Source organism: Ilyonectria robusta, assembly GCF_021365365.1.
Source record: "Ilyonectria robusta strain PMI_751 chromosome Unknown BGZ61scaffold_36, whole genome shotgun sequence".
In the NCBI taxonomy this organism is placed as follows: domain Eukaryota; kingdom Fungi; phylum Ascomycota; class Sordariomycetes; order Hypocreales; family Nectriaceae; genus Ilyonectria; species Ilyonectria robusta.
The window spans coordinates 365747-393335 of record NW_025764470.1 but is presented as its reverse complement, the minus strand read 5'-3'; the positions used below and the strand labels follow the sequence as shown (position 1 = coordinate 393335).

The 27589-nt window shown below is 54.6% G+C and overlaps 11 protein-coding genes across 11 annotated transcripts; 4 read left to right on the top strand and 7 right to left on the bottom strand.

The window, feature by feature from the left end:
* Nucleotides 1–438: 438 nt before the first annotated feature.
* BGZ61DRAFT_464048 (uncharacterized protein) lies at nt 439–3793 on the top strand. The gene is made up of 7 exons (XM_046247465.1): nt 439–829; nt 879–1009; nt 1065–1359; nt 1410–1886; nt 1942–3036; nt 3086–3285; nt 3349–3793. Exons 1-7 carry the CDS (start codon nt 728–730, stop codon nt 3371–3373), a joined length of 2325 nt encoding a protein of 774 aa, XP_046096311.1. The 5' UTR covers nt 439–727; the 3' UTR covers nt 3374–3793.
* Nucleotides 3794–3951: 158 nt separating this feature from the next.
* On the top strand, nt 3952–4654 carry BGZ61DRAFT_485461 (60S ribosomal protein L12; the record flags this gene model as incomplete). Its single annotated transcript, XM_046249711.1, has 5 exons — nt 3952–3955; nt 4006–4039; nt 4093–4213; nt 4265–4589; nt 4641–4654. The coding sequence occupies 5 exons, from the start codon at nt 3952–3954 to the stop codon at nt 4652–4654; spliced, it is 498 nt and encodes a 165-aa protein (XP_046096310.1).
* Nucleotides 4655–5920: 1266 nt separating this feature from the next.
* BGZ61DRAFT_539752 (glycosyl transferase family 41-domain-containing protein) lies at nt 5921–10739 on the top strand (the record flags this gene model as incomplete). Its single annotated transcript, XM_046254826.1, has 4 exons — nt 5921–7362; nt 7425–9386; nt 9446–10055; nt 10104–10739. The coding sequence occupies 4 exons, from the start codon at nt 5921–5923 to the stop codon at nt 10737–10739; spliced, it is 4650 nt and encodes a 1549-aa protein (XP_046096309.1).
* Nucleotides 10740–14623: 3884 nt separating this feature from the next.
* BGZ61DRAFT_499575 (Homeodomain-like protein) lies at nt 14624–15448 on the top strand (the record flags this gene model as incomplete). The annotated part of the gene is made up of 1 exon (XM_046251423.1): nt 14624–15448. The coding sequence occupies one exon, from the start codon at nt 14624–14626 to the stop codon at nt 15446–15448; it is 825 nt and encodes a 274-aa protein (XP_046096308.1).
* Nucleotides 15449–16037: 589 nt separating this feature from the next.
* Nucleotides 16038–16371, bottom strand: BGZ61DRAFT_464038 (uncharacterized protein). Its single transcript, XM_046247464.1, has one exon. It carries the CDS (start codon nt 16283–16285, stop codon nt 16091–16093), a length of 195 nt encoding a protein of 64 aa, XP_046096307.1. The 5' UTR covers nt 16286–16371; the 3' UTR covers nt 16038–16090.
* A 1210-nt stretch (nt 16372–17581) lies between these two features.
* On the bottom strand, nt 17582–18610 carry BGZ61DRAFT_563871 (uncharacterized protein; the record flags this gene model as incomplete). The annotated part of the gene is made up of 3 exons (XM_046255878.1): nt 17980–18610; nt 17853–17907; nt 17582–17808 (listed from the first exon to the last, which is right to left on the bottom strand). The coding sequence occupies exons 1-3, from the start codon at nt 18388–18390 to the stop codon at nt 17582–17584; spliced, it is 693 nt and encodes a 230-aa protein (XP_046096306.1). The 5' UTR covers nt 18391–18610.
* BGZ61DRAFT_150595 (uncharacterized protein) lies at nt 18523–19316 on the bottom strand. The gene is made up of 2 exons (XM_046237366.1): nt 18952–19316; nt 18523–18904 (listed from the first exon to the last, which is right to left on the bottom strand). The coding sequence occupies exons 1-2, from the start codon at nt 19065–19067 to the stop codon at nt 18619–18621; spliced, it is 402 nt and encodes a 133-aa protein (XP_046096305.1). The 5' UTR covers nt 19068–19316; the 3' UTR covers nt 18523–18618.
* A 206-nt stretch (nt 19317–19522) lies between these two features.
* On the bottom strand, nt 19523–20374 carry BGZ61DRAFT_485456 (uncharacterized protein; the record flags this gene model as incomplete). Its single annotated transcript, XM_046249710.1, has 3 exons — nt 19523–20076; nt 20124–20228; nt 20272–20374. 3 exons carry the CDS (start codon nt 20372–20374, stop codon nt 19523–19525), a joined length of 762 nt encoding a protein of 253 aa, XP_046096304.1.
* A 3212-nt stretch (nt 20375–23586) lies between these two features.
* Nucleotides 23587–25178, bottom strand: BGZ61DRAFT_523268 (uncharacterized protein; the record flags this gene model as incomplete). Its single annotated transcript, XM_046252580.1, has 2 exons — nt 24397–25178; nt 23587–24170 (listed from the first exon to the last, which is right to left on the bottom strand). The coding sequence occupies exons 1-2, from the start codon at nt 25025–25027 to the stop codon at nt 23587–23589; spliced, it is 1215 nt and encodes a 404-aa protein (XP_046096303.1). The 5' UTR covers nt 25028–25178.
* Nucleotides 25179–25548: 370 nt separating this feature from the next.
* BGZ61DRAFT_464032 (uncharacterized protein) lies at nt 25549–26245 on the bottom strand. Its single transcript, XM_046247463.1, has one exon. The coding sequence runs from the start codon at nt 26226–26228 to the stop codon at nt 25686–25688; it is 543 nt and encodes a 180-aa protein (XP_046096302.1). The 5' UTR covers nt 26229–26245; the 3' UTR covers nt 25549–25685.
* Nucleotides 26246–26272: 27 nt separating this feature from the next.
* BGZ61DRAFT_403065 (uncharacterized protein) lies at nt 26273–27587 on the bottom strand (the record flags this gene model as incomplete). The annotated part of the gene is made up of 3 exons (XM_046243098.1): nt 27250–27587; nt 26823–27189; nt 26273–26766 (listed from the first exon to the last, which is right to left on the bottom strand). Coding segments are annotated over exons 1-3 (1080 nt in total), but the record flags the coding sequence as incomplete, so codon positions are not given.
* Nucleotides 27588–27589: the final 2 nt, after the last annotated feature.

Sequence of the window (27589 nt, the reverse complement as noted above, 5' to 3'; positions counted from 1 at the left end):
CAACCATCGTGCTTTAGCGTACGGTTAGTCTCGCTCGACTACAGAATACCGAGTCTAATGCGGGATGGAATACACAAAGTGATTTCAGTGTGACCTTCGCGCCGTGGGCGAGAAGGAGTTCATGGGCGACGTCAGACTGTGATACTGTGATTGCCACAACGCGTTGGCTTAGCTTTGAGAAATGACGAGGTTACCAACCTAAAAATGAAAGAAGTGAGGTTGGAGAAACTGCCTGGAGGTGAAAAGCGAAGTGGTGCCGAGTTACCTGACTGAGATAGGTCCGAAGTAGGCTAGCTCGACTGGGTCCCAGCCTCTGCTGTCCTGACCTCTAAAAGCAGCTTTGTATTCGACAACATCTGGCGGCTTTAATTACATTGCTTTCTTGACCGATGAAACAAAAGTACACCATCCCCCACTATTACAGCCCCCCACTACATACCTCACCCCACCAGATGCCATGCTTTAGCTAAATCGCTATAACCGGATCTACCCTAGTAAAGGAGCAGCCAATGTGTCCACATCCCTAAGCTGTCCATCGACATCGCATCCCGACATCCATTCACCGCGTCAGCTAACGATTGCAACAACAATACCCAGCGACGGTAGGAACTGTGTCAATACTATCGCGTCCGCATAGCCCGCGCGGAGGCAAGAACAGGCCGTTACCCCGTCGACACCCGTTTCCCTCAGTACTTTACCGTCAACCACATCGAGACCACGGCACACGATGGCCACAATGGATTACGAAGCGCTCAAGGAGCAATGGAGTGAGGTGGAGGATCGTGATGGTGTTCGCTTGAGCTGGAATGTTTTCCCCAGCTCCCGCATGGTGAGACGATAACACCGATCAAGTTTGCGGTCGCTCATGTTCTCGATAGGAAGCATCCAGATTGGTCGTCCCGATTGGAGCTCTCTACACACCCTTGAAGGAGAAGCCTGATACCCCCCTTCTCCAGTTTGAGCCTGTGACATGCAAGCAGCCCTGTCGCTCAGTTCTGAACCCTTTCTGGTATGAATACCACCCGAAGCCTGCTTGAACCTACCGAAGTTAACACCATTTTCAGCCAGGTTGATGTTCGTGCGAGAGTTTGGATCTGTCCCTTCTGCCTTTCCAGGAACCAGCTTCCACCTCACTACAAAGACATTACAGCCAACGCTATTCCTCCTGAACTTCACCCTGCCAACACAACAATCGAGTATCGCCTATCTAGGCCTGCTCCCGCCCCTCCCATTTTCCTCTATGTTGTCGATATGTGCCAGGAAGCGGATAGCTTGTCGTCTCTCAAGGAGTCATTGGTCATGAGTTTGAGCTTGTTGCCAGAGAATGCACTTGTTGGCCTTATTACATATGGCACTATGGTACTTGGCCCCTGTGACACCCTGGGAGTACCACACTGACGAACTTCAAGGCCCACGTACACGAGATTGGCTATGAAGAATGCGCAAAGTCTTATGTGTTCCGAGGCAACAAGGATTATTCTGCCAAACAAGTTCAAGAGATGCTTGGCCTCTCATCCGCCGGTCTACGACCAGGCATGCAGCCTCAGCCTGGTCGACCTCTGCCTGCTGGCCCAGCTTCCCGGTTCCTCTTGCCTGTCCAGCAGGCTGAATTTCAACTCACCAAAGCGCTCGAGTCGCTCCAAAAGGACCCGTGGCCTGTCGCCAACGACCATCGCAGTCTCCGATGCACTGGCGTCGCTCTCAGTGTAGCTGTTGGACTCATGGAGTCATCTTTCCAGAATGCTGGTGGGCGTGTCATGCTCTTTGCTGGCGGTCCAGCAACCGAGGGACCAGGCATGGTTGTCGGCCCGGAGTTGAGGGAACCCATTCGATCGCACCACGACATCGACCGAGATAATGTTAAGTATTACAAGAAGGCGTTGAAGGTGAGACTCACCATAGTACACGCTCGTCTCGCAGGTGCTGATAATGCCACATTAGTTTTACGAGAATCTGGCTAAACGGACTGCACACAACGGCCACATCATTGACATCTTTGCTGGCTGCCTCGACCAGGTTGGCTTACTGGAGATGAAAGGGCTTTGCAATTCGACGGGTGGACATATGATCCTTACTGACAGTTTCACATCCTCGATGTTCAAGCAATCATTTGTGCGAATATTTGAAAAGGATGGTGATGAGAATCTATTGATGGGATTCAACGCAGTTCTGGAGGTGCTCACTACCAAGGAGCTCAAAGTTACCGGGCTTATTGGACATGCCGTCTCTCTCAACAAGAAGTCGATTTCTGTGGGCGAAACCGAATGCGGCATTGGCAACACTTGTTCTTGGAAGATGTGCGGCATTGACCCGAAGTCAAGCTACGGGATCTACTTCGAAATTGCTGGTCAAGGCCCAGCAACACATCAACAGGCGCCTCAGAAGGGCATGATGCAATTCCTGACCTACTACCAGCATTCCTCTGGGCAATTCCACCTACGAGTAACCACGATAGCCCGGAATCTTAGCAGCCCGGCAGGCGACCCGGCAATCGCTCAATCCTTCGACCAGGAGGCGGCAGCTGTTCTCATGTCGAGGATTGCAGTATTCAAGGCAGAAGTAGACGATGGCCCAGACGTTTTGCGTTGGGTTGACAGAATGTTGATTCGTCTCTGTTCGAGGTTCGCGGACTATCGAAAGGACGACCCCTCATCCTTCCGGTTGGAGAAGAACTTCACCCTGTACCCGCAGTTCATGTTCCACCTTCGACGAAGCCAGTTTCTACAGGTTTTCAACAATTCTCCGGATGAAACTGCATTTTACCGCCATGTGCTGAATCACGAAGACGTCAGCAACTCTCTGGTTATGATCCAACCGACACTGGACTCATACACCTTTGACCAGGAGGGTGGCCAGCCGGTTCTTTTGGACTCGGCATCGATCCAGCCCACCCACATTTTGCTCCTGGATACCTTTTTCCACATTCTCATCTTCCACGGAGAGACGATTGCGGAGTGGAGAAAGGCAGGCTATCAGGAACAGGAGGGCTACGAGAACTTTGGCTCTCTTTTGGAGCAGCCTAAGGAGGATGCAAGGGTCAGTTTGAATCTGAACACATTTTGAGGGCCGCACTAACTCGCAGTAGGACCTTATCACGGATAGATTCCCTCTTCCTCGATTCATCGTCTGTGACGCTGGCGGGTCGCAAGCTCGATTTCTGCTGTCTAAGCTTAACCCATCGACAACTCACACCACCGGCCCTTACGGCGGTGTAGGAGCCACAACAGCTCAAACGATCTTCACCGACGATGTCTCCTTGCAAACCTTTATGGACCATCTGATGAAGTATGACCCCGCACCCAGTGGCAGCGTGCAACATGGCCTTGACACTAACCCATTTTTCTTTAGGCTTGCTGTGAGCGGAACCAATTAATTCCAATTGACCAGTGGCCCGGTGTGACGGAAGACATCCGCTGGCTTTCCTTTTGAAAAGCTTCATAGGAGCCAAGTCTCACCCGTTTTGGGTCGTGCTTAATGAATGAGACCACTTTTAACCAGACACTTTGGGAGCGAGAAGATTGATGGACCAAAAGGATACCCCGCCAGATGATTACAGTGTGCGCACTTCATTGAGGATCGGGCAGGGTCTAAATAGCAGCAGCTCGTTGTGCTAATCGGCCATCTCTGCTTGATTTCTGTGACGGCTTCGTATAGAGCCCAGTAGACGAATAGATTTGGGCTAGTTGACTTCCTCTTGACAACTAAGGTACATGGTTCGGTGCACTCCGAGTTCCAACAAGTGAATTGACAGTCACGTGCTCGGACCTCATGCCTGAGGCATGAATATTCGCGCCTTGCAGATTTGGCGATTAGGGCAGGTTGGTGGGGCACACAGCTTTTTTTTTATTTCCTTCGACAAACATTGTTCCCCCTCCCTCCCTCTCACAACTTCACCTCTCTCGATACTCGGCACGCAAACCACGAGCCTCTGCCAATTTCAAACACGTCAAAATGCGTATGTTTTATGACCTCCAACTCTCTGAAGCTTTCTGACCTCCTTTCCAGCTCCTAAGTTGGATCCCAATGAGGTGAAGGTCATGTAAGTTTGAGGCGATCAGGTCGGATTTTAGAGGACTGGACTGACTGGACCAGCCACCTTCGAGCCACTGGTGGCGAGGTCGGTGCATCCTCTGCTCTCGCTCCTAAGATCGGTCCCCTGGGTCTTTCGCCCAAGAAGGTCGGAGAAGACATTGCTAAGGCAACTGGTGACTGGGTATGCCATTGAACCCGAGATCTGCGTGGGGCTGAATTAACACGATAATAGAAAGGCTTGCGCGTAACTGTCAAGCTCACCATCCAGAACCGTCAAGCCGCTGTTTCTGTCGTCCCTACTGCCTCGTCCCTCATTATCAAGGCCCTGAAGGAGCCCCCTCGCGACCGCAAGAAGGAGAAGAACATCAAGCACAACAAGTCTGTCAGCCTCGACGAGATTATCGAGATTGCTCGCACCATGCGCTACAAGTCTTTCGCCAAGGAGCTGTCTGGCACTGTTAAGGAGATCTTGGGTACTGCTTACAGTGTGGGATGCCAGGTCGATGGCAAGCCCCCACAGTCTATCATTGAAGCCATTGACAGCGGCGACATCGACAGTAAGCCCCCTCATATCTTGTCCACCATTTCCAAGCTAACCTCAATTACAGTTCCGGAAGAGTAAATCATGGCACTTAGATTAGACAATCAGGTGCTAACCTTCTGAATTGAAGAAATATTTCCAATGCAAACGAACAGCAGCGTGGCGCGCATGTGTGTGTATGTGTGGGTGACATGAAGCCAAACAAGCTTGACCTTGTCTGAAATATGCCAACCTACTCTGTGGTCTATTTCTATTTTTTGTTCAAGGAATACCAACCTAACTACTCGTGGAACGGCCCCATAATCACCGCGACACCGGCAATACTGCCGTCGTGGATGTTGAGGTCCACTAACTGGGCCTACCGCCCTTCCCAATATTCCAGGAGATGGTTGCGACTCCGACTACCTGGTCGCAAATGCATGATTGTCCAGTTTGGTGCACAGCTTGCTGCGCTGAAGAAACGCGCGCGGCTGAGGATTCATGGCAATTATCCCTGACGCGTTCCAACACAGCTGACCCCAGCTCTAAGCGCGTGGCTAGGACTCAACAATCAAGGATGAGGGAAGCTTGAGAGCAATGCTTCCTAGTGTTTAATGACTCGGCATTCAAATAAATCTTTGATGACCGACGAAAAAATGAGGTATGACCACCTTTGCATAATTTATTTCCTCGTCACCCACCAGGTGTGACATGGTCGCGGTGATGATGTCGCGAGGCAGATGTGCATGAGGCACTGTGGTGAGTGTGACGCCGCAACACGCGCTTATTGGCCAGAGCGTTAAGCGTTGGCATGCAACCTGGCCTGACGAGCCCGGCAGGCAGACACCTTACCTCAGCGGCCTCATCCTTCTAGGGTGGAGCCTTGCCCGCCTCCATCATACCGGCCGATTCTCGTGCTTTCAACCTCCACTTATCGGCCTAAGGTACCACCTTGCACTACGAATCCCACCTCCAGATAATGGCGTCCCGCCTCTGATGCGCAACTTAAGATCCACTCCACCTACCGTCGCAACGCTCCTCTTCAACCACAACAGACGCCTACACCTGCGCTGGCCTCGTCAGATCTACTAGAGTCGGCCTGCCAGGTTGAGACGGGCAGATTCCTCACGGCGCTGGTGCTAGTTTTTCGGCGTTGGCGTGGTCCTCGCCCGCACAGCCAGCCCCAAATGCCCGTCAGCTACTTGATCAGCGACTCGATCAACGACTCGATCAGTGACTTCATCTCCCAGCGCCGAACCCCCTCGCCATGCTCTTTGACTAGCAGGCCATGAACGACCGTTATCTGTCAGCGTCGTCATCTTTGAATTCCCCGCTTTTGCCATTTGTTCGCCCAGATACCCCGTTGTCATGTTGCCTCTCCTTCAGAGGCCCCCTCATGCGGTGACGCCGCCACCCTCGAACCGCGATGCCTTCACCCCCTTCCCAGGCAACGATGCCTCGTCGGTCAACGGCCATTACCCTCGAGACGTTTCCCTCGCGTATCAGCGCTCGTTTCCCATCCGCACCTCCCAATCACATCGTCGACCCTCCACACCCGCAAGCTCACTCTACCGCTCTTATCCCGAGTACCATCTCCGCCGGAAGACACCCAACGGCACTATCGATGCTGGCTACGACGGATCGCCCACTCCTCTCTCCCATGGCCCGCCACCTTTGAAGCACCTGGGTCTACCTAGGTCCGCGACATCCACGGCATTTCCTCCGACAGCCCCGGCGGCACTGCCACTCCGTAGCCACAACCTGGTCACTGACCATCGCCAGTCCTCTTTGCCTGGCAACCAAGGCGTCGACGATGATGGTAGGCACATTCATATGGGCTCTGCGCCGTGGCCGTTTACCAGTGACATGTCAGGGCTTCCAGGCGCATTCCTTGAAAGCCCCCAGACTCTTATTCCTCCTGGACGGCAGCATCAATCTGTCGCCTACCTCGATGCCTCGGGGATGTTCCCCAGCATTTATCAACCACTTTTGAGGGCTAATGAGTATAATGTTCGCGCTTTTTGCCCACCCCCGGTGGTTATGAATGACTCTTTGCCACTCGGCCAAATACCCTTGCATGCTACTCCTTCACCTTGGAATCATGGAAACTACGTCCAACCGTGTGAATCGAGCCTATTGGGATCTGCACAACAGGATATCGGACCCAAGTCTCACAAGCTGGTGCCAGAATTTATGCACCACCCGTCGTTTGACGGCTCTATTGAACAAGACGTCACATTCAATACCCCACACCCTCGGCACAGCGACATCGAGAATTTAGGGCTTGATTCGAGGAGGAGTATTCAACACCATTCTTACTCTCTAGAGTTCCGAGGTCAACAAGGATTTCGAGAAAAGGTGCTGGTACAAGCTCATAGGAGCTATATGGATCTTCTTACCTACCTCCAGACGTCGAGAAGATCGCAACCTGGGAAGGCCAATTCTGGTCTCGGCACTGTCCCGAAGCTGCTAGTATATCCCAAACCCCCGAGGCCTTCTTTGAAGATTCTGGAAACTGGGGAAAGGGGTGTATCAACGAGTTTTTCTGAGAGAGATCGTGGGCGAAATTACCACGTTCGGGGCTATTCATCGACGCATCCGCTAGGATCTTTCAACAATTCCTTTTCCGGAGGAAAGATGTCAACCCTTTCCACGGCGAAGTCTTCGCTCGAAATGCTGAATAGCCTATGTGAGCAGAGCGGATGGAATTGGATTGATGGGATTTTGGTTGGGGGGTGTCTCCATTATGGAATGGAACAATACGAAGAGGCATTGGAATGGTTCTCGAGGATCATCACTCTTGACTCGAGGTAAAGACTTGTCCCTAGCGAACTGTCAAGTGGCTGTTCCATGGTGTCTGACTCTTTCGCAGTCACGTCGAGGCTATCACAAACATGGCTGCCACGTTATACTGCCTCAATCGCCAAGACGAGGCCGAGCAGCACTGGATCAGAGCCGTGAAGGTGCAACCTAGCTATTTAGAAGCTGTCGAGCACCTTGTCGGACTCTTGTATAAGCAGCGCAGTAAGGAAGCTGTCGACATCATCAACTACGTGCAGCAGGCGCTGACCTTGTCATCCTCCGGATCCATACGGCCGGCGCGAGTACCTGCTGGCGGACCCACTCCGCAGGGGGCCTTTCCTGGCACTACCATGCCTCACAGTTTCCAAATTGCTGACTTGAAGCAGGCGCAGCATCATGGGGTTGCACCTCAACCAGGTGACACAAAGACACCAGGTTTTGGATCGAGCGGCTATGCCATACCCGGAAGAGAGAATGGGCGAATCCTTGCCCTGATCCACGCGAAGGGGACTATGCTGTACAGCCTAAAAGAAGTAAACGGGGCCTCGGCCGCCTTTGAAGAAGCGGTGCTGATTAGCGTCGGTCGTCATATGACGGGTATACCAGACCTGGTGCGTCGAATCCAAACAGTCCTGTCTCCTACAGAACCAAGACCAGCCCCGCGTGGCCAGATTTCACATCCCCTCCGGCCCCTGTTATTGCCTCCCGAAAGAGCTCGACATACCGCCCATCTTGTGTTTGGCGGCAGCGGAGACCTCCCAGGTCTTCGATATGTGACTGAGGGCACGACAAAGCGTGCTGCAGTGCAAACAACCAGTAATTCGCTACTTTCGCTAGCCAAGATTTTTCAGGATGGTCTGTCAAGTGGGCATGCTTCCCCTGATGTCCCCCGACGTTCCTCAGGAGTCGAAGATATTCTAGCCCTCTACTACCTTTCCCTGTCTCTTCAGGAAAGCCCCTCAACCGCAAATAATGTCGGGATTCTTCTCGCAGGAGTACAGCAATCCACTTCGAGCTCTTACGGCGCCAGCATCGACATGTTTCCCCAGCCCAATATTCCAGGGATCATACCGGGAAGCGGTCTAGCTCTCGCTTTAGCGTACTATCATTATGGATTACGCTTGGATCCTAAACACGTTCACCTTCATACAAACCTCGGCAGTCTTCTGAAAGACATTGGCCAACTCGACTTGGCAATCCAAATGTATGAACAGGCTGTGTCGTGTGACGGTACTTTCGATATTGCCCTGACGAATTTGGCCAATGCAGTCAAGGACAGAGGTCGTATTAGCGACGCCATAATGTACTACAAACGCGCCGTCACTTCAAATCCTGACTTTGCCGAGGCTGTTTGTGGTCTATCAACAGCCTTGAATTCTGTCTGCGACTGGCGAGGTCGGGGTGGGGTCATGCTTCAGTCTGGAAAGTACGACCGCTGGCATGTTGATGAACGAGGGTTGCTCGTTGACGCCCGCTCTTTGGGGCAGGAGAACGGCCTCACTAGCCGAGTTGTCCGCATCATCAGCAAGCAGCTGAATGAAGCGTCACAATGGGGACGGGGCATCCTCGAGGACAAAGCTATCATGGCCTTGGCCGGACAAGTTCGCGATCTGGGCTCGACAAGCTCTTTTCAGCCCGAGAAAGCCCTACGCGACTGGGCTGGCAAGCCCTGGGAAGGATCACGTCTCATACGCCTAGTGGAACGCACCACTCGGGCAACGCAATGGAAGTGGTACCGTGATCGTTACGTTTCCCGCTCCAAGTCAACTTCGCGTTATTTACGGCTCCGATTACCTCCTAGCCTCACTGTTCCGTCGGCGCCAACTGTCCTCCCGTTCCATACATTCACGTGCCCCCTCACCGCAAGAGACATTCGCATCATCTCACAGCGAAATGCGATCCGAATCTCCTGTTCAACTCTGCGACTGCCTTGGATACCGGCCACAGTCTACCCACCACCCCCACCCCCTAACCCTCAACTGAATGTGGGCTACGTGTCATCCGATTTCAACAACCACCCCTTGGCCCATCTGTATGACCCCATTTACTTGTGCTAGAAGTCGATGCTGAAGAGGCTAACCCATGTGGTAGAATGCAATCCGTCTTTGGTCTTCACAATCCTCAACGGACCCGGGCCGTTTGCTACGCTACAACGGCAAGCGACAGATCAGTCCATCGCAATCAAATTGAACGGGAAGCCCCTGTGTTCCGGGATGTCAGCAACTGGCCTTCAGAGAAGCTGGTAGAGCAGATTGTTCGAGATGAGATCCACATCTTGATCAATCTAAATGGCTATACCAGAGGAGCCCGAAACGAGATATTCGCGGCCCGCCCTGTCCCGGTGCAAATGTCCTTCATGGGATTTGCAGGAACCATGGGCGCTGAATGGTGTGACTACATTCTTGCAGACAGCACTGCGATCCCACCAGGGACACTTCGCCCTTGGCGGGCCAATGTTGGGGTTGAGGATATCTTCCACGATGACACCGAGGGTAATGGGGGCGATTGGATGTACTCTGAGAACATCATTTTCTGTCGCGATACCTTTTTTTGTTGCGACCATGCCCAGTCTTGCGACGCGAGTGAGAGGCAAGTGACGTGGGAGGAGGAGCAACAGCGCCGATGGCAGATGCGCAAGGAGCTGTTTCCAACCCTTCCCGATGATGCCATCATTTTGGGAAATTTCAATCAACTATACAAGGTGAGTGTTGTTGGCCGATTGAACATCTCAGACATTGACCATATCCAGATTGAGCCAACGACCTTCAGATCCTGGCTGCGGATACTGGCGCAGGTACCGAAGGCGATTCTCTGGCTTCTACGATTTCCAGAACTTGGCGAAGTAAATCTACGGCGCACTGCCAAGGCATGGGCAGGAACTGAGGTTGCTAGCCGCATCGTATTCACAGATGTTGCGCCCAAGAGCCAACATATCTCACGTGCGCGGGTGTGTGATCTCTTCCTCGACACCCCCGAATGCAATGCACACACAACGGCGGCAGACGTCCTGTGGTCAAGTACGCCTTTGCTCACGCTCCCGCGGTACCCTTACAAAATGTGCTCCCGAATGGCGGCGTCAATCCTGAAGGGAGCACTCCCCAAGTCGGCTGAGGGCCGGCAGGTTGCTTCGGAACTGATTGCTGGAAGCGAAGCAGAATATGAACAGCGGGCGGTCCGACTAGCCAGCGGGCTCAGTTACGACATGACGGATAGCAGATTTGGGGAAGGACATGGGCGACTGGCAGAGATGCGCAAGTTACTCTGGGATGGGAAGTGGAATTGTGGACTGTTTGATACCCGCCGGTGGGTTGACGACCTGGAAACGGCGTATGAAGAGGCTTGGCGACGCTGGGTTGCAGGAGAGAGCGGAGACATCTGCCTCTAAAAACGAGGTCAGGGACACATGAGGACAGCCATATGAGAGTGGACGAGGTTGGTCAGTTGACCCCAACGAGCTGGCTTGTAGACGAAGTTGAGCGCCTCGCTACCCTATGACATCCTAGACGGGCAAGTCTAGGGCTGGGGGAACGGCGAAGGAGCCCTGGACGAGGCTACTGGGGAAGGGAAGGGACTTGCGTCTTCTTCCCTCCCTCTTTCTCTCGGCATGTTTTGATTAAGCTGGTCTTTGTATGCTGGGACGGGACGGGATGGATAGCTTCCTTGATTTATTGCTTGCTTCGTTGTTGTCCAGTTGGTCGGCCCAGGTAGAGCGAGCGGGTGGATAGAAAATCCCTGCATGATCGAACAGCACGTTGGGTCGGGAGTTTGAAGTGCAACGATTGCCATCTTATCCCGTCCCATAACTGCCTATCTTACCCAGATACGGAGTGTGAGGCGGTAAAAGAGGTATGTAGACAGGCAGTTGGGTCGATAGAGATCTCGTCGGCGCTGGCAGACACTCTCACACTCACTCACAACACATCACTACATCACGACATCACGATACAGCCTACTGAAACTAGCGAAGTCGTCTGTCAACCAACCAACTTACCAAGGGTACTTGTCTACCTGCCTATCTGACTCCGTGCTACACACCCACTCATCTGGTGCGCATGCATTATCGTCTACTTATACTATGTATGGACTGCCAGGCACCACCGGTCGCTTTGAGGGCTATGAGGACTCCCAGGAGAGTTAGAAGTGTCTTGGACCTGGCGCCAACGACGACTGCCAGCTGACGAGGAAAGCAGGGGACAACGGGATGGGATTGGCCCATGGGCGACGGCCGAGCAGGACCCAGGGGACGCAGCGAGCTGAGCTGAGCTGAAAAACCGTTGCCCGGCTCGCTTGGTCTGTCCCGGGAGGGTTTAGGGCAAGAGGGAAGCCTGACGCCACAACGGTTTTTGCTTTTAGTGGCCGAAGGGCCATTCGGGTAGGGGGGGCTCCATTACCGCCGGGGCGGAGATGCAGACTATTGGCAGCAGCGCCATCTGGTCGCCCGGCGATCCCTGCGGTTGACTTGTGCCCACCGGGGGGCGTGTCGCCGCGCGGTGAGGGAGAAGATGGTGCGTGAGGGGGCAGCTGAGAGCCAGCGAACCAGCCTGCGAGACCTGAAGGGGGGTGGTGTGTCGTGTGTCGAGTGTCGAGGTGTGCTTGTGCGTCGTGTGTCTATGCAGTAGGCATGGGCGTGGGCGAGGGCGTGCAAGACAACATCCGTCCATGTGTTGCATATTCGGGCAATTTGTCAGTGTCGTCGATGGTGATTCGCCCACATACAAGTGTTTCATTCGATCGCGCCGAGCTTGGACTTGGGTCGCATCTCAAGATGTCGGTCTCTTCCGGGCACCATACTCTGGAAACGACCCGGAAGAAAAGAAAAGAAAAGAAAAAAGACACAAACTCGCTGCACGGTGTTCTAGTGTGTGAACAAAGGGACACATCCCCGCTATGGTCTCGTTCAAAGACCAGCCATCAGCAGGTCTGTCTTGCTCTTTTCTAAGCTTTGCAGTCGCTGGTATGTTTGTTGTAGTAGCAAGGCCTCCAAAGCCCGTGTTTACCTACCTCTAGACAGATACCGGCAGTTGAGTCACCTAGGCGGTGCAACGGGGCGAGTCAGGTGTACCATGGAGCCTCAGGCTTGATCGCGGGTAGCCTGGTACCTGGAGTCAAGTACTGCATACTATTCTTCCTGTACCGATCTTGCGCCCTATTTGCGCAAGCCCTCAATCCAAAGTCGAGAGGATACTCAGAGACAGGGGGTTATCCGCTTCAGTGACCTAGCTGATAAGTCCAGTCACCACCAACCGGTACCTCGGGGCACAGTACGTATCGAAGCGGAAGCGGAAGCGGAAGCGCCTCCACCGATCCAACTGAAAACACGACGATCCCAACCAGGTGGCTCAGGCCAGCAGCCACCCGTTGTCGATGATCGCCCTGCCTCAACCCCCGGCCCCGGCAAAATCCCCAGCTAGCTTGCTGCTGCGCGATGGCGCTGGCGCTGACGGCGATGGTGACGGTGACTGTGACTGGGAGCCTGCAACAGCAACACTGGGCCTGAGAACAGCTCCTCCACACGCTTGCTCAACCGCCCTGTGCATTAGCTGCTAAACGCACCAACCTGTCTCTCTCCAAGAACGATAACTAGCTTTGGGCGTGGCAGTACCACCCAAGAACCGGAAGCAGACAAGCAGACGAAACTCGAAAGCCACGCAAAGAGTCAATTGCGACGGCTACGGCGAGGGTTTTTTTTTTTTCGTTGCGGCTTGACTAGAGGCCCTGCCCGCCCGCCCGTAGGCCGACGGATGGACCGACGAACAGATGGACCGACGGATCAAGCAAGAGAGGGCGGCGGGCGGCGTTGTCAACGAGACCAGATCAAACTCTGCTTGGATATTCATTGCCTGATGCGACTCGGGGTTGACGAGAGCAGCCAGAGAGGTTAGAGGTTAGAGGCTAGAGGCTTGAGCTGGCGCTGGGCTCTGGTGGCTTGGTTGACGGCAAGGTCCGGCCAGGATGGACCGACGACAGCAATCTGCCACTCCACCACGGCGATGTGAGGGGTTCTGGATTCGACGACGGTGATTCTCTCGTCCAAGGGCCCACACACTAACACTAACCCCCTCCTAGATGCAGCTCGACATCACCCAGAGAACGTAGTACATGAGCACGTCGGCAAACGACTTGGGACTGGCGCCGAAGGACAGCGTTGAGACACCTCGCCGGTGAACTTGATGAGCGGCCTTGGGAACCTTCAACCGGCGGGATCATGTGGAACAACTGCCCAGGACGTCTCCGCATCGATCCGCAGGTAGGTTGGCATTGCAGCTTGGCACACTCCCTCGTCTCCCTCGTCTCCCCGGCTCGCCTGAGCGCCCGACCTGGAGCCCGGGAAGCCCGCCTGGCCGCCGTCTCCTGTGCGCTCGCACCATCCCATCCTTCTGAACGTGCAGCTCCAGCTCCAGCTCCAGCTCCGTCCGTGGTGAGCGAGCCCTCTGTCCTGGTGGCTTGTCCGTCACACTAGTCTCACTGCATCCGGGGCAGCGAGCCGCCGGGGGCAATCCTCGATGGAGGCGGCCCCGACTGGGTGGAAGCAGGGCAGGGAGAGACACTGGGCCGAGGGAGCTGGATGCGAGATGATGATGGGTCGTCAACCACAGCGGAGAACATCGCATCCGGCGAACGTGCCCACCCAAGTGACCCAACCACCCACCCACGAACAAGCCCAGTCAGCCTGTCAATTGCCTTGCCCACAGACTGGACGCAGCCCAATACTTTTGCTGGCTTGCATCACCTTGGTTAAAACCACCACCTTGACACCCGCCCCTATTCACACCCCCGTCACACACCCCTATTTGATGCCTCCACCCCCCCTCCAGCGCCGCTGCCCCATCCATGGCCCGCCCATCTATCAACAGCGGCATCCTAGTAGCAGATCGAGAAAGTTTGTCGTCAGGGTGGTTAAGTTGGGGCCTCACCCCCCCCCATTACGACTTGCTTTTCCCCATACATTACGCTTCATGCCAAAGACTGGCCCCATCAGCCCCATCCAGCCCTCACGGATATTTCATCACTCACCTCCCTCTCGTCTGGACATACCATATCTCTCCAGATTATATCTGCATCACTTCCGTGCTTCGACTTGTATTAGACCTCATCAACGCCCTTCTATTTTCAATCATCTCTACCCCAATCAGCGCCTTAATATCACAACATCATCCCACCCACGCCCACTTCACCGTCCATCAAGAACAATCACCACCGGCCGTCGTCATCCGCCTACTGCTTTATTGCCAGCACCCCCGAACTATTCCTGGTACTCCCCCCGCCATCATGACTGCCCACAGGAGAGGTCCGTGGTCCAATGCCGAAGACTCTTACCTGATGCAACTGGTTCAAACACACGGCCCCCTCAACTGGGTGCGGATTGCCCAAACCTTGGGCTCACGAACGCCCAAGCAGTGCCGTGAACGCTACCATCAGAACCTAAAGCCAACGCTCAACCACGACCCCATCACACCCGAGGAAGGCCTTCAGATCGAGCGTTTGGTGCATGAAATTGGAAAGCGATGGGCCGAGATCGCCCGTCGGCTCCATGGACGGAGTGACAACGCTGTTAAGAACTGGTGGAACGGTAGCCAGAACCGCCGCAAGAGGCTGGACCGCCGACGCGCAGTCCAAACCTATGACGAACACTACAGTCGGACAGCACTCTCTATTTCAACGCCAACACTTCCCCTGCCGAGGACACAGTCATCCACACAGTCCACCCAGGGCCACCGGCACCCTATGCCATGGGTGGAAGCACCTCTCCCGTCTCCTTGCTCATCTGAATCCGCCGAGTCAGATTCAGGCTCCAACTACACAACATCGCCGGGCCGGCATCCATTATCGCTGCATATGCCGGTTGAGTTGCCCCCACTCCGCACCGCCGCGGTGCCGTCTGGTGATCCCAAGCTTCCCAGCCTAAGCTCGCTGGCCTCGCCCACCTTTGGAGACCGACGCGAATCTCAGTCTCGACTACCTCCACTGGCACCCCAGAACCAGCTGCCTACAGCACCAAACTCCCCCGCCCAACAGCACCTTCAACTACGACAACAGCCGCAGGCGCTCTCGGACAAGGACTCGCGGATGAATGTGGCTGCTCTCCTGGGGTGAAAATCCGTGTATACTAGCACTGCGATGAACATTGCCAAGGCAGCCGTACCCCAGCACCCGAAAACCCGAAAGAGAAAGAAAAAAAAAGCAGCACACACTCGCACAACGCCTGCGTATACACACCATGGTTAGGGCCAAGCCGCAAGGGGGGTATGACAAGGACGACGTATGCTGAGGGTTAGATTTCTGACATCAGAGTCTAACCATAATTCTCACCAACGCGGGCCTGCCTACCGTTGCCGAGCACACGTTGGCTGCGAAGTCAGGCAGGTATCCCAGCGCCAACCCCAATTGAAGGCCAGGGTAATGAAACTTGCAGTGGCATTATGAATGTCACGCACATAACAGGGCTTCGAGCCACGATGCCACGACTGCAGAGAGGGTGCACCAAAGCCAAGCCGTGTTTAAGACACACGGTGCTTGGAAGGACGATGGCAAAAAGCAAGTAGGGCCCAGGATTTGTGGCGCTCATAGTTAATAGCAGGGAGAGGCTTGTAAATTACGTGAACAGACGGACGTTACATAGAGATTGAGGAAGATTGAGATGAAGTACATAGATCGAATTGACATGTGTCGACTTCATTGAAGGGACGGTGAACGAATGTGCATGAACAAAGTCTTGAGGTTATCAATGTCTACAGCCTACTCTGGGGCGTGTGAGACCCGAGACAAGACAACCCGGCCGAGCGACGTGCGAATACGGTTTCGCAGCGACAGCGTGGATGGCAAGCCCGCCCAGTGTACGGGAGGCTCTGCCTGATGATGCATCACGGATGGCGTACACATTGGGTGGGAGACGACAGCAGTAGACCCCTGGCTTCCGATGGCAGTGGGCATACAGAATCCGCACCGCACAGCAGCGCCTGGGAGGTTCCCTTATTAGATCCGTTCCAGAGAGTTGCCAGGCCAAGTCAGCAAAGCACTTTGGTTTCGGATAGAGAACATATGCTGCGGTGTGGTAGTGGGAGTTAACTAGTGGATAACCAGCCAGACCATGAGACATTAGTGGTGCCTGTGAGCCAGCAACATGCAGGATCTCCAGTCCTCTCTTGCTGTGAGGGATGGGTGCAGTGGACAGGATCCCACGGTATTGGGCGGCATGCAATTCTTTTCGCCTTGCTTATTAGAGGAGCCCCTCACCTCGCCTCGCCTTGCCTTGCCTTGCTTTGCTTTGCCTTGCTTTTTGCCTTGCGTGCCATCGGATCCGCTGAAGCCCGTGTTGGTGCCGGCCAACCAGGCCCTTGTTGGCACCGTGGGGGGGGGGGGGGGATCCTACTGCACATGTGCCACCAGGCAATCGAGCTGGGGCCCATGCGCTCTGCTTGGACAGAAGCGTCGACTTGGCGTTGACTGGAATGCTGCGGCCGAGGGTGGTGTTGTTTTGGTCGAGGTTTGATTTGATGGCTACAGTGCGTGGCACAGTATCCAAGATTTGGTTTGGCGACTACCCGTTGGACATTTTGTGATTTATTTTTTATACTTCTGCCTCCCGAGCCTGGTGTGTAATTCGTGTGTAGTGATCGTGTGTAGTGACGAGACGATGGGTGTTGATAATGGGCAACTAACCCACGATGGGTGACGGAGAATGGAGGGATTGGGGGCATCGGGAGGGGGTTTCGGCAGGATCGACGTCGATCTGCAAGGTCTGGACTGCATTGTCATATCCGATCCAGATGCCCATATCTCGATTGCCTCCATGCCCTATCCGACGACCCCCTCCCCTTGTCTCCTTGTCCCCTTGTTCCTTGTCCCTTGTCTCCACCTCTTGTCCCTCGGCCCCCCAAAACGGCTCCGGGTCGCTTGTCTCACACTGCTACTGGCTGGTTGGGGTAGGGGTCTGGAGGTGGAGTATTCCCGGCAAGTGCGTGCTTTGTACGAAGTACAGTGCTCCGTACCTACCTTACCTAACTTACCTACCTACCTAGGTACTGCACAGTGAAATACCTGGGAGGCGGGGCCCAATAGGACTCCTTCCTGGGGGGGGAGGCGCGCCGCGGGTTGGCGCCTCCATCGTTAGAGCCTTTGAAGCGCAGCTCGGGACAGAAGCTTCCCGGGACACCTGGCGCCGCCGTTTATTGCTTTCATCACCGGCCAGCGCCCAAACCAGCCAACCCAACGTCGCCAACAAGGGTCTTACTGCCTCTTGGCCCCGTCGCCCGCCGCCCCGTCGCCCCGTCGCCCGTTTTGGGCTGGTGCTTCGGGCTTAGCCTTGTCTTGGCTGCTTTTTCCGGCTGCCTGACCTGAAAGGAGACTGGCCTGGGCTGAACGAAACGAAACGAATGGGGAAGACGGCTGGCTGGGGTTTTCCCAGTCTGGACCTAGCATCTGGGACCACCACCTGGGGACACAATTGTTTGTGTCTACGGCAGCCAACCAGTCGGCTTATTGTTACCCAACAACTGACCATGTGCTGCAAAGTACCGACCCAGGTATCTATTCGCCTCCCCACTACGGAGTACCTACGTAGCAAGTATCTATTTTCCCCCCCTACCTGCCTTTCCCACTCCGGCATCAGCTCGCTACACACTGACCATTGGGGTGCGGGTGAAAGCCAATTGGCAACAGAGTCCGGAGTGCCCAAGGCCAAAGCTCCCGTCGCTGGTTCGCACGCCAAAACACCAACGTTGAGACCGTCGTTGCTGGGCCCTGTCCTCACCCGCATCTTGGCCCGATCCGCTCGGTGGCCCTTGGACCGTTCCCGACGGCGCCAACGCCAAATCAAAGGGAATTGGGATTGGGAATATCCACGCCCCCCCTCCCCCTCCTTCAAGCCCCAAGCCTCTAACTAATCCTAAATTCCAAATTCCTAATTCCAACCGTCGTCCAGTGTCTTCACTAGAGTGGTGGTCTGCTAGGCCCCCTTCCCCCGCCCATCTTGATCCATCTACCTCAAGAACCATGATCCATGGCTTTGGCAGGGGCCTCAGCTCATCCACCGTCATGTCGATCCTGCTTCTGGGATTGCATCAGGGCCACTAGAATCATAGAACAGCCTTTCAACCCAGCGAACAATCTCGGCCCCAATTTACTTGCAAGCATCTGCAAGGGACGTACTCTGTACATGTACCGATACACACACGCGCTGGGATCTGTACTGGTTACTGTAGTGTCACTCGAGTCAGGCAAATACGGGCCGCGAGCACGAGAACGATGACTCTCTCCGTACATTGTCAACACTGTACGTACTGGTAGATTGACGCTGACCAGCTCGTGAGTGCCTGTGTTGCCACTACCGATCTTTTACTGGGTGTCGGACTCGCGGGTGCGTCACCCCCTGCCTGAGCTTGCGTGCATGCACGTCCCGAGCGAGAGATATGTGACGTGTAGCCTCTACATCGTTCACATCCGTAACGACCACCAGGGCAAATAATGCCAGATCCTTGATGTTGACTTGACAAGCTTGGGGCTGGCTTGGAGTCCCTGCAGAGAAGAGGGATGCAACTGCAACCCCGTGCACTATCCACCAGTGAGAGAGGGTATAACATCCCTGTTAGGATACGAACACATGCATCGATTGGATCCCCACGAGGAGCTGAAAACCTGGAGTTGCAAATCGAGAAAGTGAAGGAACCGCAACCAAAGAAAAAAGCAAGTATTGGGAAGGGAACCCCATCTTCATTGCGGAGCGTCTTGAAATGAAGAAAGAGTGATGAGGGCAAAGGAAAGGAATTCGCCAAAGCAAAAGAAACCAATGTCGAGCAAACAAAAGAGAGAGAGAGAGAGAGATGGAGAACGCTCTGGAGAGTACTGGAGACCAAGACACCCAGAGATCCTCGGCTGCAATTGGTCAGGTCAAGGCGCAACCATCCTCGACAGAAAGGCCAACGGAAGGCCTGTCATCCGGTTCTGAGGCTGGCTGACTACCCTCCTGGTAACGTAGATGGCTCGTGTTGGATGGAGCTGCTGAAGCCCGCAGCTGAAGTTGCAGCTTGCAGGGGGCAGGGATAGAAATGCCCTCGCAAGTTGCTAACGCTCTCCAACAAAGGCATGACGCAGATTCTGGCGACCGGCGCGTAGCCTATGGGTGCCGTATCCATCCCGTCGGGCGGTAAGGCAAGGTACCTTGCTTGGCCGTTATTTTCCATCTTGTTTCTTTTCTGGCACAAGACACCAGATCATGGTGCGAGACACAGAGCCGGGTTTCGCATGGGTTAGGTGGGCGGGTGTGGGTGTGAGAGTGGGTATGTGGGCGTTGAGATTTTTGTGGAATTCTTTGGTCCCGATGGTGATGGTTGTTGTGTTCACTCGCAATCGACCGCGCCAGCATCGCATCGCATCCCCATCATTGGTGTCGGCGATGGCGCCGGCGTCGGCGCCGACGTCGTCATCCACCTCAACCGCAGCATCATCGTCATGGCCCTCACCATGGCTCTCATCACCCGACTCTGGTCGCGCGTGCAGATCGTCTTGGCGGAGAATGGCCTGGATAGGGGTTTGGGGGGGCCAGACAGCTTTGTGAGGGCGAACATCGAGTCCGTTTCTGCTGCCGAGCTCACGAAAGAGTCTTGAACGATAGCGTGGTGCAATCTCCAATTCGGTCCCGCCCCGGGGCACCGGGTACCCGGACAGCCCTGCTGAGCTGACACCAACACATGCCACACACGACACAACGGTCACTACTCCAGCCGCTATCGCAACTAACCAGTGGACTAACCAGTGGACTACCGAGACTGACAGTCTCGCCGCTTTCTCCCTGTTTGGCTTCTAGGTACGGAGTCCTCCCTAGGTTGTTCCTTTGTGTCCTTCTTCTTTTCATCGTCTCGAACATCATCTGGCGTACCTGCGGTGCATCAATATATTTTCCCTCCCGAGCCGAGGCACACCCCTTCGATTCGGTGAGAACCAGTTGGGGGATCTTCGCCAAGATCTTCGCCCAGAGGATATTGCATCAATCAATTCATTCCCTTTCTGAGGGTCCCGAGGCATGACGGATTAGTGATCGCCAGGGGGTCAGGGTCGCATCTGTTTCGGCCATGTCGGTGTTGGCGTCGGCGTCGGCTTCGAGTGTCACGTCACGTCATGAGCGTCTCTGGTGTCTCTGCTCTGGTAACAGTGTCAGCGAGGGGCGACGACGGTCGACCGAAATTTTTCGGGCACCGTTGTGATCGGCCGGCGTCTCTTGCTCCCTGTACCCTGTGCTTGTTGAGATCCCTGGGCTCTGTTTGGCCCCTGGAATGATCATCCACCCGCTCCCCTCCCTTCCTACCCGCCAATGCCCCCGGTCCGCCGGGGCTCCTGGACGTCTGGTGCGTACTGCGTAGGTACTGGCCGTGCTGTGTAGGTACTGGCCGTGCTGTGTAGGTACTGGCCGTGCTGCCAACACTCGCTCGCTCGCGGCAGTGGCTGGTGGCGAGGGTAAGGAGCTGGGAGGGGTCCGGGTTCCAGTGTCTCTCCACTATCCCGCTCCCGCTCTGCATTTTCCCACCGTTGGCTAGGCGCACGCCTCCTGTCACCAGCGTCATTCTCCATCTCCCAGGGTCCCCAGCTCCAGCTCCAGCTCCAGCTCTGGCGCCCACCTGGTTGCACCCCCCGATGTTCCACCCCCCGACCCACCGGACAATGGTCGTCGACTCTGTGTCGCTTTGTGCGCCCCCGTTTACCCTCGAGGCCCGTGGTTCGAGGTTTCAGTCTCGGGTCTTGGGTCTTGGGTCTTGTGTTTTGGTATTGGTATTGGTATTGGCATTGGCATTGGTCTTGGTCTTGGTCTTGGATCCTAGGGCTCTGGGCCTAGCCGCCGTTGCAGGGTGTCGAGCGTCTCAGACCGCATCGTTTCGTCGCACCTCATCTCAACATCCATATATCCCGATGTCACCTCATATCAATCAGCGCGCAAGCCACCACCTCTTGCGTTACCGTCCAGACCACCCCGGTCCCTGTCTTCGCTTCCGTCCCTCGCCCGAAGGCCCTTTCCCTGGATTACATGGGGGTCCAAGCAGCTGGATTCCGCACTAGCCTTGGCATGTTGCTTTCGCGTCGACAAAAGGAATTGGAACTGCCTGGATGGAAAGACTAGGAGACGAGAGGGCGCATCGGGCGGTCGGACAGTGGCCATGTTGACTCACAGGAATGTCTCGGGATTCCACCCCGCGGTGACGACCAATTCCAGCTGCCTTGGGTACTTTTGCAGGCGGATGTTCACTCATACCCTAGGTACCGTACCCATATCGCAAGCTAGCGACAGCGGAGATCATCATGACTGAGGGGGAAGGGAAAGAAACAATAAGAGAAACAAGCCAACATTTTGTGACCAACTGTGCGTGCCAGGATAGGGGGCAACGTAGGCGGGGTGGAGATGATACACTCGTCCCCTCATGTATGCAGACTAGCACCGCAGGCAGGTGGATAGGTAAACAGGCTGGTGCGGTGCTGTTGCCGGTATTCTTTCCCATTTCCCTCTCGGATTTGTCACTCGGGCAGGCGGGGCAGGCATTGTTTTGTTTTGTCTTCGCTGTGTACGTGCCCATTCGCTCGCCATCATTCACATGGCGTCCTCGGGTGCATCTCAGCTACAGCGGCGAGGACAGGGTCGAAGACACGGTCGAGGGCACGCCGACACGGACACGAACACAGCTGCATCTGTTCCACTGCCTGGCACACGCTCATGTGTATCCATCGTTGTCGGCCTGCCGATGTACCGGTCTCAGCTACCGTACGGCAAACATGAAAGCAAAGACGCATCCTGTACGATACAGTGCCAGACACATCTGTGGTTTCCCCCCCGACGCTCCCCGCGCACAGTACGGTTGCATGACTGGAGACCCGAGGATCTGGGTTCATCGAGGCTCGCTTATCGCCGTCCAGGGGGGGTGGGGAAGTCACTCCCTCACTACCTCACTACCTGCGACTGCCACAACTGCCACAACTCGGCCGCGACTGCCAACCACTTGCTGCGGTGCCAGACCACTCACCTATCACCTCCTCGTTTCTTCTTTTCTCGCCCCCGCCTTCGCCTTCGCCCTCGCCCTCGCCCTTGGCCCTCACTCTCGCTTCTCACCACTCCGTGCATGACGGCTCCACCATATCTTGCCCCGTAATGACACCCATTTGGCTGGATCTTACCGGGCACACCCCCTGTAGTTACACAGCGCAGCACGCCCGCCCACTCTCGGTAACTTTCTTTGCTTGCATTACTGTGCCTTTGTCGACGGTGCTGTTTGCGAGTGTAAGGGAAATCAAGGAGGCTGGGCGGCTGGGCGGTTGTCGCCGAAAACACTGCTTATATCCGATCATCTGTCAATCAATCGGCCTATATCGGCCTCTTTGTCGGTAAATTGCTAGGCATCCAACCTCAAAACCAACTCAATGATAGTGAACGACAAAAAAACGCAAAACCTTAAACACCATGACAGAGTAAGCGAAGCCGGATTTCACGGACAATGAATCGAGACCATCGCATCTTCCCGTTACCCGAATGCAGCATGAATCATTCATGTTTTGTGCTGCTCTGAACTAACTCGGTCCCCATCTGGCCTCTAGGGTAGCAAAAGTAGTTGCCAGGGTAGGCGTATCACTATCACAATGTTAACCACCGCCATCCGACCTTGCCATGATAGTCTCAGTCACATTCCTCACCATCTGGTCCCGAGCTAAGCATCACCATCGTGCCCCATCCCCGACTGCATTCCAACCACCGTCTTGTGTCGCCCAAACCAAACTCTAACTGCGACGTTTTGTCTCATCTAGAGTTCGGCACCGTCTATCGTGCTCTCAAGGCAAGCTTCCGCTGCCAAACTCCTGCGTAGAAACTAGATCCCGTGTCACATCATACAACCTCTCAAACTCAACTCCCACGCCATGCTTGTTCCGTCTGTGCCTCATCAACCGCTGAAGCCTAGCTTGCCGGCCGGTCACCCCAACCTCCTGTCTCTAACCGCCCTTTTCGGCTCCGTCCCCCGTCCGATTAACTTTGACAAGAACAAGTCGTCCGACGCCACGCGAGAGTGAACTTTTTCGGCCTCAAACCATCAAACTTCAGCCGTTGTAAGTTTGACCCAACTTTACTCTTGGCACCGCTTCATCCGACGAGTCTCGCCTGATCTGCCAAGACACCCCCAAGACACTCCCAAGACTCTCCAGTCCTAGCCGCACGCCTTCCACCTCAGGGTAGGACTTACAAGTTCCCAACCCACACTCATCGGTCACTGGCTGCTCCGCTCTGCCGTTCCTTCGCCGTCAAGAGGCTTACTAGTGTCCGTATTGTTCTCGGTAGCCGGCCTCCCCTCCGATGGCCTGGACTTATGCAGCCGTCCGTGGTTGCGTTTATGGTTGCGTCCGGACGCCGCTTGTGTCTCATCCCCCCTGTGACGTCCTTTCGGGGTTGTACTGGCCGCCGTGAGGCCTGGCACTGCCGACATGTCATCCCCTGGCACGAACGAGAACTGTCGGCGATGGCGAGCACGCGGCGCCTTGGCTTCTTGTCTATCGTTCAGACTTTCCGAACATGACCGCGAATCAGAACGGCCTCGGTGGTCTAGAGGTGCACCCAAGTTGCTTGAATCTTTGATATCCTCACTGCCTTCATGCAGAGACATGTCTCCAGCGCTTAACGAGGCCGATAATGGGGTATCTTCAAATGCTTCGACATGAATGCTTGTTTTTGTGCTTGCACACTCCTCACTGTGATGGGCATGACGTTGTCCCTGAGAAACTGCGGTCATATGCCGCCTGAGTCGCCTACTCAGTCTGATATCGCTGTTGGCATCCACGATTCGTGGCCGCGAAACTGTACGATTTGCGATTAGCTTCAAGTCAAACATGGCAGAGGCAGACTCATACGAATGGAACTGTGGTGCCCAAGCATTTGGCCATGCAATGATAACTTTTCATCATCACCGTCGTCTAGGTCGCCTGATATCGTCATCACTGTCAGCTCAACAACCACATGCAAAATATGTACACATGAGCCTGGTTCATCAGGTCAAGGAGCTCCCCAAAGACACCGTTCTCACCTTTAAACTCTGCTGAGATATTCCTCTCAGCCCTGAGGAGGCTGCCAGATCTGGCCAGTGCCACAGCCTCAAGGCCAGTATCCGATGTCTGATGGATAAACACCTCAAGGCGTTTGACCTCAGCCTTGTACCTGGCTTCTCGGATCATCCAATCCTCCTGCTTTGACCTGTATTCATCATACTCCTCTTGACGTAGGGCTTTCGTCTCTACTAGCTCCCTCTCGACTGCCTTTGTTTTCTCCTTGATGATGCTATACCCCTCAATAAGATGCATAATGTGCGAGCAATATTCGATGGGTAACCGCTCGACGACTGATTTTGTCATCATGGCGACACGCAAGGCCTCTGTCATCTGATCAATAGACGGGTTATGCCAGACCATTTCCTCTTCTCCGGTAACGTGGTTGCTCGGCTCGTCATTCCCCTTTGCGGTCACAGAGGTGGCTACCATTAGACCATGCCAGCTTGACAGACGGGAGATAGCCTTGCGCTGTTGACCATGCGAATCATCGGCAACTTGGCTGTTCTGATGGAGCAAGCGAAGGGCAGGTTCCGAGCGAGGCGAAGCAAGAGTTCTGGATGTACGAGCCCGAGTACCGCCCAGAAACCGCAGCCAGCCAGAGTCGGCCATGTTGTTGCCGTTGTTGTTGTTGTGATCCAGCTGAAGGTGTTGCTCAAAAAAGTCGTACGAGGAGATGGTTGAGGCTGGTGTTAGGGACGCCCCAAGATTCTGCCGGTGTTGTCGTCGTCGTCGTCGTCGTCGTCGTCGTCGTCGTCGTCGTTGTTGTTGTTGTTGTTGTTGTTGTCGAAGCGTAGGCAGGCAGGCACGCTCTGTGACTGTCTGCTAACCGGCTGCAGCACAAACGGGATGTCACCACAGCCAATGACACTGGCACCGAAACATCTCCCTCGGCCACTGTCTACCACTACGTTAAAAACTCGCATTTAACAAGGAGACCACGAAGATCCTTTCGCGAGTTTCTTATGCCAATTCTAAGCACACAAAACCACCGAAGCACGCGTTTTAGCTTTGTCTCAAACTCTTGTTTGTGCGAAACTTCTGCACGTTAACCAACGAGCAGTGGTTCTGGCTGAGAAAGAACAGGTTTCCATGCACTGATGACAAACGGCATTCAATATTGAAGATACATCAGATGACACTAGATTCAACTACCAGAACTTTCCTCAACTACCTCGACTACATACACATATGATGGACCGTCATCTACTTGCCAGCACAAAGTTAAGCTTGCTCTCTGACCTTCTGGCCAGAGTTCCGCAATCATCAATCAAATCCAGTCCGCCAGACGACGTTCCTCTAACCCGAGAGAGCCATCGCCACGGCTTAGACGTCTAGTCAAGGCCTGACCTGCCTTCCCCTCTTGAGCATTCTTCGTGTTTGAGATATCATCAATGTCCGGGTGGTTTATGGCTCGCGTGCTCTTTACCGATGGGTTCTCGACACCGTGGGCGGACGAAGCCAGGACTGCTTGGCTAAGTTTGGGAGGGCTACCCTTCATCCATTCACTCTCGTTCAACCATAGACTGGTTTGTGAAGGGAGAGCTGTTTCCACAGCCACCAAAGTCTCATCCACCGTAGCGTCTTCGTGTATTCGACATTCGCGCTTTTCTAGTGCGCCGGTTGCTAGTGATGGATGTTGAGACCGAGACACATGAACTGCCAGTTCCCCGTCTCGACTATCATCACCCAGTGGCCAAGCACAAGGCGAAGAGGCAGAGTTATAATATTCGGATTGGTGTTCCCGTGACTTCGAGGTTTGAGATTTCCCTCCAACAAGCGAATTGGATCGGATTGGTATCTGAGTGGCCATGCCAAACTCGGCCTCCTCAGCTTCCATCGACTCTTCCTCAATGTAAGGAAGTAGAGAAGGCGCGATCGAAGGCGTGTAGGATTCGTATGATTTCCTCGAGGCTGCACCTACCTCAGGAATTTCAGGAAGGGGGCGATAGGTAGATGCATGAGGCAAAGACTTGATTATCGTCTTCGTTTTCAATGATGGTAGGTATGTTGGAGCTGGTAGTTGCAGCAGGTTCAAGAGCCTCGCTACGAGATCTTCCTCATTTTTATCCTCCAATGTATTCCCACCTAGGGCGAGAGCAGAGCCGGAGTTGTCTGTGTGCTCTTCCCGAGAGGAAACGGGGGTGTTATTGTGTGACTTGACGTGGTCGTCATCAGTGTCGGAGCCATTGAGAATTGCATGTGCCGGGACCAGACTCAACTGGCGAAGGTTTGTCCATGAGCGGTAGTGGAAGCGGAAGGAAACAAACGGGAATTCCCTAGGGTCGATCAACAGCCAATCGTAATAGTAGGCATTTTCTGGACTCTCCAAGAGACCTCCGGATGGCGAGCTTCCTACAGTGTCAATAAATGCCAAGACGAGATAGCTAGAAGGTCAAGGACTTACGCTATGCCGTACGATTCCTGGCCTCGGTGCTGGCCCAATACCGGAGCCCGTCGCTTGCGACCCTTGGATCGAAAGACTTGAACCTCAATTAGGCCTCCGTCCTCTGCTACTGAAGCCCTGCTGGAATTGGGCAAAAAGTAGAAGCAGCGGGCCTCGATGCCCTCTCTCCGGTGAAGGACTCCGTCCTCTTTGTAGTGCCAGCGATCATCCGGTTCAAAAAGGGCACGTGTAACGGAGCCGGATGACTGAACAGCAGGGTTGATTCCCCAGCTTGCGATGCTCCTTCCGTTCAGAAAGATCTTGAAGTAGAGTTGGCATGGGGGTTCTGGTATCCGATTGATCGAGTAGTGAACCCCGAACTGGGAGCCTGCAGAATCTGAGCTTATGAATCGAAGACGCATAGACAGAGAGAACAACGGTAGCGTACCTGGTGCAGATGGGATGTATACAGAAACTAGTGGGTTCACCTTTTGGATTCGGGACGAATCTACGTTCGAACCGCCTGCTTCAGACTCCCAGGAGCTCGATGTGCATCTAGTCGGCGGGAGGATCCGGACAGACGAGGCGTCAGAATGAGGAAACTCGGGGAGTTTCTTGGTACCAGGATGCGTGACAATGGAGACGTCGAGTCCCCGAAAGCAAGGCATATCGAAGGCGGGCTGCAACCCAACTTGGTCGTCAAGTTAGAGGAAGTTGCATGGAGTGTGGTTTGGTCTGCCGTTTCGGGGCAGGCTTGCGAGTAGACCAACAGTCAAGTTTAACAATAG

Coding starts and splice junctions, on each gene's coding strand:
- BGZ61DRAFT_464048 (XM_046247465.1), top strand. CDS start 728: ATGGCCACAATGGATTACGAAGCGCTCAAGGAGCAATGGAGTGAGGTG. Junction 1,887..1,941: donor ATTACAAGAAGGCGTTGAAG/GTGAGACTCACC, acceptor ATGCCACATTAG/TTTTACGAGAATCTGGCTAA. Junction 3,037..3,085: donor AGCCTAAGGAGGATGCAAGG/GTCAGTTTGAAT, acceptor AACTCGCAGTAG/GACCTTATCACGGATAGATT.
- BGZ61DRAFT_464038 (XM_046247464.1), bottom strand. CDS start 16,285: ATGCCCACTGCCATCGGAAGCCAGGGGTCTACTGCTGTCGTCTCCCAC.
- BGZ61DRAFT_150595 (XM_046237366.1), bottom strand. CDS start 19,067: ATGAAGATGGGGTTCCCTTCCCAATACTTGCTTTTTTCTTTGGTTGCG. Junction 18,905..18,951: donor GGGATCCAATCGATGCATGT/GTTCGTATCCTA, acceptor ACTGGTGGATAG/TGCACGGGGTTGCAGTTGCA.
- BGZ61DRAFT_464032 (XM_046247463.1), bottom strand. CDS start 26,228: ATGGCCACTCAGATACCAATCCGATCCAATTCGCTTGTTGGAGGGAAA.